The sequence below is a fragment of the Fukomys damarensis genome, unplaced genomic scaffold (assembly GCF_012274545.1).
Source record: "Fukomys damarensis isolate Sample0158 unplaced genomic scaffold, DMR_v1.0_HiC HiC_scaffold_22, whole genome shotgun sequence".
Taxonomy (NCBI): Eukaryota; Metazoa; Chordata; class Mammalia; order Rodentia; family Bathyergidae; genus Fukomys; species Fukomys damarensis.
The window spans coordinates 12,016,912-12,026,625 of NW_022900934.1; the positions used below are offsets into that span (position 1 = coordinate 12,016,912).

General features: G+C 42.3%; 1 protein-coding gene across 1 annotated transcript in view; it reads right to left on the reverse strand.

Annotated features, from left to right (window-relative positions):
* Positions 1-9,714, reverse strand: part of Arfgef2 (ADP ribosylation factor guanine nucleotide exchange factor 2) — an 82,677-nt gene that overhangs the window by 38,478 nt on the left and 34,485 nt on the right. Inside the window, exons 16-23 of the mRNA XM_033767089.1 lie at positions 8,891-8,999; positions 7,999-8,182; positions 6,048-6,159; positions 5,362-5,567; positions 3,516-3,600; positions 3,257-3,428; positions 2,495-2,646; positions 905-1,033 (exon numbers count right to left, since the gene is read on the reverse strand). Of these exons, the coding sequence (XP_033622980.1) occupies positions 905-1,033; positions 2,495-2,646; positions 3,257-3,428; positions 3,516-3,600; positions 5,362-5,567; positions 6,048-6,159; positions 7,999-8,182; positions 8,891-8,999 (1,149 nt within the window). The remainder of the gene's footprint in view (positions 1-904; positions 1,034-2,494; positions 2,647-3,256; positions 3,429-3,515; positions 3,601-5,361; positions 5,568-6,047; positions 6,160-7,998; positions 8,183-8,890; positions 9,000-9,714) is intronic.

Here is a 9,714-nt window from a genome sequence, read left to right on the forward strand (position 1 = left end):
TTTTTTTTTTTTTTTTTTTTTTTTTTTGGTACCAGGGATCAAACGCTGGTCCTTCTGCCTGTGAGGCAGGTGGCAGCACCACTGAGCTAAATCCCCAGCCCTTATCTGGTATTTTTCTATGCATATATCAAACTTTTTGCACAACAGCATGGTAGTTATTCCACACAGAGGTTCTCCTGCTACTGGAGCACCTGATGAAGCTAACTGTACACCAACACACATTTGAGAACTAGAGCTCTCCTTTCAAATGACCTCAATCACTCTTATCTGTCCCACGTTCCAGTCTATGATGAGTGTCAAGACTGTCACATAAATTCTAATATCTGTAACATTCCTGCAAGGAAGGCTTATTTTTTCAAGTTTATAAATGAGGAAATAAACAGTGTCTTAGAGGAAAGTTAGCTGGGCCAATGTCACATAGCTGCAAAAGCACCAGAGGTGGGTTGGAAACCATAATTATTTGACTTCAAAGCCTGTGGTTCTGATACAAAAGAAAACGTTTAACTGTAAGGGAAACAGGAACAAAAGACTAGGGTTTTTAAAATAAATGGGCGCAAATTCTTAATGATTTATAAAGTAATATGTAGGATGGACAACAAACTTCAGACTTCTGACTTTAGAACAGTTTGAGAATTATATTTCATTTACCTGTTAAATTTTTCAAGATTCAGAAACCAGGGATATATTAATATTGGATTCAACTATGTGTTTTCCCAGAGAATGAGAAATTATAAAAAGTGGGTATTTCATAAATCACATAGCTACGAGCTTCTTCCCAGAGAATGAGGAAAGTATTTGCTGACATTCTTGGCTAACAAATTTGTCACTCCTCGTTCCTAACTTTGCCAAATCTAAGAGCACACACCCTACCCAGGCCTCAGGAGTCCTGCTCACGTGCACTCACCTGCATTCCAAAGATGCAGGCGATTCGGACGGCACATCGGATGCCTTCCAGACACAGGGACGCCACTTCGGTGTCATCACAGTTCTGCAGGCCGATGCTATAGGCTGCCAGCAGTGGTGTCCATACCAACTACCAAAGAGGCCAGGTTTCAGTAACAGCCCGAATTTCAGCACAAAAAGAACACTTAGAGGACACAGTGTGAGTTGGGGGAAGGCCACTGCTATTTTTATTTTAATTTATTCTAATCATGAAATAGTTCCTCCAAAATTATGGCTAACGCTAGCACTTCAAGCGGGGAAGGAGGAGAAGGAAAGGGAAGTGAAAATGAATCAAGAGTTATGTACATGTACCAACTCTGCAAACACACACTATACTAATAAAAATAAAAATAAAAAAATCTCCAAAGAATTAGACCTAAGCAGAAGCAGATCTGAAAAAGTCCAGTAAATGAAGATATGAAGGAAATAAATTTGAAGTGGTAAATTTTTGAAGAACAAACAGCTATTACTACACATGCGTATGCTATTTACTAAAAGTACAGCTCAAAAGGAGGGACGGGCAGTCGTAACTGGTGCACCACCCCTTACATACGCCTGTGCTCACGGCACACATCACCAATCAATCAAAGATGACCACCTTCCCTGCTGAACCTTTATGGGGCTTGAGAATCCCTCTTAACACTGCATATCAGTCAGCCATTACCAATCAAAAGTCAACATGCAAAATAAAACCTGTAAGTGACTTATAATCTATAAACTCAGTTTATTGAAAGGCTAATTCAAATCATCTAGCCAACTTTCTTGTGAATTCCTTATGAAATAAAAAGTCATGAAAGTCTATAATTAACTATCTAATAGGATACTGAAGGTTACTACAAAAACATCTAAGAGAAAAATAATGTGCTATGTGTTTAGAACATATATCTTTTTTGAAACAGGGTCACCCTATGTAGTTAAAAGTGCCTTGAACTTGTGGTGATCTTCCTCCCTCAGCCTCCTGAGTGCTGGGATTACATTTCTCTTTTTTTCCCATTACGGGGAACTCAGGACTTTGTACTTGCCAGGCAGGCGCGGCAGCACTGAGCTACATCCCTGGCCCACTGCTGGGATTACAGATGGGCCCCACCACACTTGGCTGAGAACATGTTTCTTTTCCAGATATTTAAAAGCAGTCTTCAGTCACTATTTTTTTCTACTTAATTTCATCTGATAAAGTAACCCTGAGGCCACTGAGGTGAAATATCTCAACAAATTGCCCTCTTATCCTCTGCCTGAATAATTTATTCAATCCCTCACTCCCACTCTTCAGGCCTCACAGCAACCCTGAATTTGTCCTTATTTCACACATAATAAACAGAGAGTGTGAGTAAGCTGTCTAAGGCCACAGTGCTACATATTGGCAAAGCCAAGATTCAAGCCCAGACAGTCTGGCGCTTCCAAGCATTACCAAAGGACTCGCTCCGGTCACTCTTCAGACAGAAGCACCGAGACCTGGCCTCAATCTATTTACCACTGGGACTTCTCCGGTCACCTCTGGCCAGCCAACTCCAAAATCAGGCCTGGCCACATGCTAACTTTGCAGGATACTCACTTTGAACATTGGCCGCACATGGTCCAGGTGAGTGGCGCTTGTAAATGGGGCTTTGGCGTGGCTCACAGCCTCCATCAGAGCTTTGGCTGTTTTAGCCATCTGCTCCATCTCCAAATTGTATAGCAGCCGCCTCTGCTTTTCACTAGCCACGTCTGCAAAGAAGCAAGAGTGTGACCAGCAGCCACCACTCACCAAGAGATCACCACATACTAGGAACTGCTTCAAAAGGCTTCTAACAGTGAACTCACAGATCTTCCCCCAACAATCTCATGGGCCTGCTACAAATACGACCGTTACAAGACGGGGAAAGAGAGGTTATGAGACTTGCTCAGAGTCACACAGCTGGTAAATGGCAGAGCTGGGACCTGACCCAGGGCAGTGTGGCTCTAGAGCCTGTGCTCTAAGCCTCTGCATCCCACTGCCTCACAAAGAAACTTTGGCTCCACAGGGGCCCTAATTAATAATAGATGTCTAATCAAGGTTGTTACAATCACCATCGAAATTAAAGCAAAGTTTTAAGGAATGTTTTTTTCAGAGAGGTAATTTGGCTCTCAGATGACTTATTTTAATTAGCCTCTTGTTCCTGGTCAAATCTAGCAAAACAGTGATATTATGAAAGCACCCACATAATCATAATTACATTAATCACATTTCATATTCAGATATTGAGAAAGCAAACTAAATTTATCACCCGCATACTTAATCATGCATTCTAATATAGTCAAAAATTAGAATTTTAAAAAGTTAGGATGATTTGCTTACTCTGCTTAGTAGATTTGGTGGCAATTGTGTGCTCTTTTGTTTCTTTCATTGCAATTTTCTTCCCTTCGATCTCTTCGTAGATGCTAGAGAGATATTCCTCTGGTAGATCTTTACTATCATTGATTCCCCGATTCATTTTAATATACTGCTCTTTTGTCATTTTATTTTTTACCTTAAAAAAAATAGAAACCATTTTTAAAATATCCAAGTGCCCAAATAAAGCTACTGATACAATACACGAATCATTAAAATACTTTACCTGAGGACTGTGCAAGTCTGTAGTGAGCATAATGACGGAGTATGCCAGGACATAGGCGGTGTCAGCGCTAGCAAACAGAGTTTGCCTGGAAAAAAGATTGCAGATAGAAAGAATATTCATGGTGAGGAAGGTCCAGAAGGCACAATGCCGAGGGAAACCTAAACGCAGGCTTAGTGCTCTGAGCGATCCCAAATTAGTCCAGACTTTTCACGCTTTCATTGCTGAGCAATAACTAATAACCCAGGATAACAGAAAAGGGTAATTGAGAAAGTCAGATTCTAGTTTCTTTGAATAAAGCAGTTTCAAAGTAATTTTTGTTAAATGCCAGCAAGGAACACCCCAGATCAAGAGTGGGGAGGCAAGTGAACATCAGACTCAGGAGAGCCTCACCCTGAGGCACAGCCCCAGCCGCAGGCCCAGAGCCAGACCTCTGCCCACTTGGCTGGGACCCTCGCGCGCCTCCACCAAGAGTATTTGCTCTGTGCCATGCACTGCGCTAGATGCGGACACGGCTGCCTACTGCTGCTGTTCGGTGTTAATTATTCACGGCACATGCTGTCCCTTATATTTACAGAGGGAAATGTCTTGATTATTCTAAACAATACATTAGTGAAGTCTGACTTTTTGTTTTTTGCATTAAGCAAAAAGAGAAAGACAAAAACATGCAGATGCACAGCTTCAGAATGTGAGGCTAAAGCTCGAAATACTCCTCTGTCCAAAATGCTCTCATACAAAAGAAAGACATGTTGAGGAATATAATGAAAGGTCTACATTCTAATAGGAAGTTTCACTGGAGTGAATAATTCCTACAGAAAACAGACCAAGGCCTCTGGGCCCACACGGGGTATGTTTAAAGGCTAAAACATCTAATCATGTCTTCACAGTGAAGCCGAGGTCCACTTGGCTGAAAGGAACAGAGGCTGCCTTGCTGACTACACCATCTCCGGAGGGCCACCGACCACACGCTGTGGAGTACTGGATCAGTTAATACGAAATGGAGTTGACTGGAGAAGTGACACTGTTATGAAAATGTTTCCACTGGGCAGTGCTCTGGACCGAATACTCAGACACTTCTATTTCACGTGCATGGAACGAGCACAAGCTTCTGTGTCAGAGAAGTTCATGTTCAATCTCGGCACTGCTATGCACTAGCGGACTGATTTTGGACACAGGTCACTTAGGCTTCCACAGCCTCAATCTTCTCATATAGAAAGCAGGGAATCGCTCCCCAGCTCTCCACTGATGAGATGAAATCCATGTCAAATTCATGGCATAGCTAACACCCAGCAGTCAGCTCACTTTCTATTTTAACGCTCACAAAAACAAACCATCCAACAAAAAAGAAACCAAGATAAAATCATGTACTTTGGTGGTTTTTATTAAGCTTCTTAGCCATTTCTATAACCTTTCACCAGTACGTAATCAAAGAGAAAGCAAATGCTTTGAGCTCTACCTGAAGTCAGGTAGCTGTTCTTGATTAGAGAAGAGGTATCAAACTGGCTCCTTCCAAATCACAAAACTACTCTTTCAGAACAGTTAGCATGGATTTTAGCTGTGCGATTTTGGGCAAGTTATTTAACCTCTCTGGTGCTGTCTCCTTGTTTATGGAACTGGAACAAAACAAGGATGCTGTCAGGTCTTATGTGAGATAATCCCTTAGCCTAGAACCTGGCACATAATGAATGGGAACGGTAGCTGTGAGGCAAAGATTCTGGAAATTAAACACAAACCATAACCAAACTAGCAGTCCAGAGCAGGGGATTTAGCTCAGTGGTGTCACCGCCACCTGCCTCATAATTAGTGGTCTAAGGCAGGCAAGTATTAAGGAGTTAAGTATGGTGCTCACCCTTGGTTGCACTCTATGTATCTTGCAGCGAACTTTTCCATTAATCGGTCAATCTTCTGGGCTTCCCCAGGGAGGCGGAAACCTTCCAGGAATGCCCGCAGGGCTGAGACAAATTCCTTTTCACAGAAGTCCAGTTGGTCCACGTAGGCATACATCACTTCCTTGTTGAACCTCACGCTGTCTCCCAGGAAATCACCTACCTGGGTCTGAAACACACACACATTCACATCTAGGAACTGTGCAGTATGAACCCACTGTGAAAACAGCCTGGGAAGAAGGGTGTCGGGAATTCCCAGCTCTATATGCCCACACCAGCTGGGCTGCTAGGATAACCAGGCAGAGTCTTGAGCCACCCACCTGCACCCATTCCAGACTTGGGCTGTTCTGCCAGAGAAGGAGGAAGAAGAGCTCAAGAGGCTTAAAATGGAGGGGAAAAGGGGGACATTCTTGAAGAGCCCAGTTGCTGGGATAGTTTCTACCAGTCAAAGGGACACTGCCAACTCTGACTTGCACCGTGCAGTCCTGGTTTACCCCCATCAAAGAACACTTTGCAACACCGGCCAGCAGATACACAGGGCTCAGTAGCCAGGGGCAGGACGGGGAGTGCACTCAGAACCAGCCAATCTCGAGATGCAAGTTTGTGAGGGCTCAGAGCCACCTGACAGAGCTCAAGTGCAAGTGCTTACAGAATCGAGGCGCTCCTCCTGGTGCAGGAACTGGGCAATGTCTTCAACTGATGTTCCCAGCATGCCCTGCTCTTGGAGAAACTGGATCCCCCGCTTGGGTTTCTTGTTGAAGCTGTTTTAAGAAGAGATGAGATACAGGATGCTTTTTTCAAAATCTGGAGCATAGGGCCAGGATTTAGCTCAGTGGTTCTGCCGCCTACCTCACAAGCACAAGGATCCGAGTTTAATCCCTGGTTCAAAAAAAATCAGGAGCATAGAAAAACCTGGTATTTGAAGTAAGCCACAAAGCCATACCATGAACAGCAAGTAAGCAAGTAAGGTCCTGCTGGCTTTTCTGATTCAATTTCTGACCCACCTATGGCAGACCCTGATGGCTGTCACTTCTGGTGCACATCATCACCAACTGGAATAAAAACTAATTTCAAACCTGATTCCTTTAAATAACATACCGCCATATGATAAAACTCAAGCCAGTGAGATGTGAGCAGAAGTGGTAAGGGCAATTCTAGGAGATATCCTTCAACAAAGTTGACTCAGAGAAGAAATGCTCTCTTTGCCCTTCCCATCTTTTCTAGAATACATGTGTGATGGCTAGTGCTCCAACACGACTGCCTAAACCAGCAGGCAACCCTGAAGATGAAAATTACATCCTTAAGGTGATGAAGCAGACAAAAGGAGGAGCCTGGGTCCCAGACATCCATAACCACAAGATTCGCCCTAACAGGCTGAGAGTGTCCGCTTCTGGATTTCATGTACTTCAGAAATACACAGTATGAGTACTGTTATTTTATATGTCCCATTAACGGGGGGGGGCAAGCTAACTAATGTATATAATTCACTCAATTTTTTCATAGGCCCTGCACTGGCGAGTGACAGTCACGTAGACACACAAACTGGCGAGGGCCATGAGATACAAACAGAGGCAAGCAGAGAGATTAATTTTAGACTTGTTTAGAAGGTACGGCACAGAAGGCCTCTTTGAAGAAATTACAATTTATGACATCTGAGGGAAGAAAAACAGCCAGAGTATTCCAAGGAGAGGGCATCATGATGAAGATTTGGAGGTGTTCTGGGGACTGAAAATGGGTGGTGTGACTTAGGGTACTGGAGGAAATGAGGTCAGCAAGGGAGGTCAGAGGCTGGCTCGGATCATGGTTCAAAGCACGACACCTGGAATGACTATAGGCCAGGGAGGGATAAGGCCTGATTCACGTTTTTAAAAGATCACTTTAGCTACTGATGAGAAAAGAATACACTGTGAGGAGGTGGCGGGGGGAAGAGTACAAACAAGGTCAATATTCAGCTAATACATGAGCACCGTAACTTCAACTTCTAAGATAAATTGAATTTACTAAGTAATCATTACTAATAGACATCTTATGAGATTGTGTGTGTTTGCTGAAGGGTGAGAGAGACTAGGAAGAAACACAAAGATCGCCATGGATCATGCTATGGTTACATGGGGGAACGCCTTTATGTTTTAAAAATGTGGGTTAAAATATTGTGACAGTTACAAATTAAAAATGGCTTAGAAAAGTATCTCTGTAGGTCAGATGAACATGGTAAATAAATTTTTTTCTGTATGTTGAAAATTTTTGCAATATATAGGTGGGAAAAATGTCATCAAATACAATTTTGTCATGGTAGTGATTTATGAGTGATTTTTACACGCTTGCTTTTTCATTTTTAATATTTTCTAAATTGGCTTAATTTTTGTCATCAGAAAAGGGAAAAAAAGGCCCTATCAATCTCATAAAGGTATGAAGGTTTTCTCTTTCTCACGTGCATGCTCCTACACTTTCACTCTGCCTGGTTCAGTCAGCATCAGTTACAGGGCTGGAGCCAGGCTTCTGTGGTAGTTAGTGTCCCCTACAGAAGTCAGTCCTGGGCTCTCAGAGAGGTGGCTCTGTCAGAGACGCCGAGATTCCACTAGAATGGCAGCCACACTCACAGCTCAATGCCGTGTTCAATGATTTCCTTTTGTTGTTTGATGACCTCAAACTGTTCTGGGTCATCCTGAATGGCTGTCTGGGTCCCTGAGGACACTGTTGACTCCACAGACGTTACGCTGCTCCGTCTTGCCATGTCGAGGCCTTTCCCATCCCCCATTTCCTGATCCAGGAGTCTTTCCTGACCTGCAGTGACATAAAAACAATGGGAACCAAATGAGCAGACGGGACTCAGACATACCCATGTGAGCTCTGACTTCACGTTTCCCTTTCTCAGACCTATAAAGGCAATGAGTTGAGTTTGAAAGGCAACAATCATAAGCATGAAACTTGAGCATCATTTAGAAGCTTGTTTTCCCATGGAACTTGACCTAATTCCAAAGTTCACACAAGAGTGAAAAGTGCAAAAACAGTCAAGACATTTAAGGACTTGCCCTACCAGATATCCAAACATTACACATTTCTAATAATTTGATATGTGTGATATTTGTGTAAGAACAGACAAATCAATAGAACAGAATGGAAAAATCCAGCAACAGACTTAAATGCATAGGAGAATTTAATGTATCACAAAGCTTATGCTTCAATTAGTGAGGGAGATAGAGGGTACTAAAGAAGGTGGAACAGTAACTTCATACTATTCTCCACAATATTCCAGATGGATTAAATAGCAGAACCTTTAAAATACTGTGGTATTGGCTGGGTGTGATCCTAGCACTTGGGAAGCCAAGGCAGCAGGATTGGCAGGAGTTTGAGGCCAGCCTGGGCTACACAGTGAGTTCAAGGCCAGCCTGAACTACACAGGGAGAGATTCTGTCTCAAAAAAGAAAAACAAAAAACAAACAAACAAAAAGTGGTATTTAGCAAACTAAATGTGGAGCAGCGCCTTCTCACCGAGGCTGGTCTGGTGGTTAGGGTTCACATACAGGTCCTTGCTCCATTCCACCATGCACTTGAGAATAGACACGAGGCACTCCAGGCCTTTCTTCCTCAAACTGAGCTCCTAAAGGACAAAAGTGACAAAACACAGAGACTTCACAGATGAATTAAGAATGGGCAGATATGGTGTGCTTAGGGAACCCTGCAAGGATGTCAGAAAACCCGACATTCAGTACTATTAAGGCTGAAACTCAAGGAAAAGTTAAAAGGTGGCTTAAGCATTAAGGGCACTGCGAAAACCCTGGATGTCTCTAAAGGTCTTCATTACGAACATACCAGCAGTAAAAATGTGAGATGTGTGCTTTCCTAAAATGAATGTTATGTGGATTTTTAAAAAAAATTCTTGTTAAAACAAAACAACATCCCCAAAACTTTAAATACAAGGTCTTAAATTGAAATACAAGGTCTTAAATTGTGACCTTGAATATGACAAATGAGTGATTTTAAACAGAAATTAGCCACTAAATACTCATAAATGCATTCCATTTTGAGGTTCACCTGTAGGTTAAAAAAAATACTGCTTTTAACAATACTAAGTTTTTTAAAAATAAAAAAATGAATACAAATTGCAAATAATCTTTAAAAATGCAAATATCTTTCTAAAAAATAAATTTTATTTTATCCCAGTCCCCCAAGTCCCCTCCCCTTCCTATGCAAATATCTTGCCAGGGATTTAGCTCAGCGGTTCTGCTGCCTGCTTCCAAGGGCAAGGACTGAAGTTCAATCCCTGATACCAAAAAAAAAAAAAAAAAAAAAAAAAAAAAAAAAAAAAAAAAAAA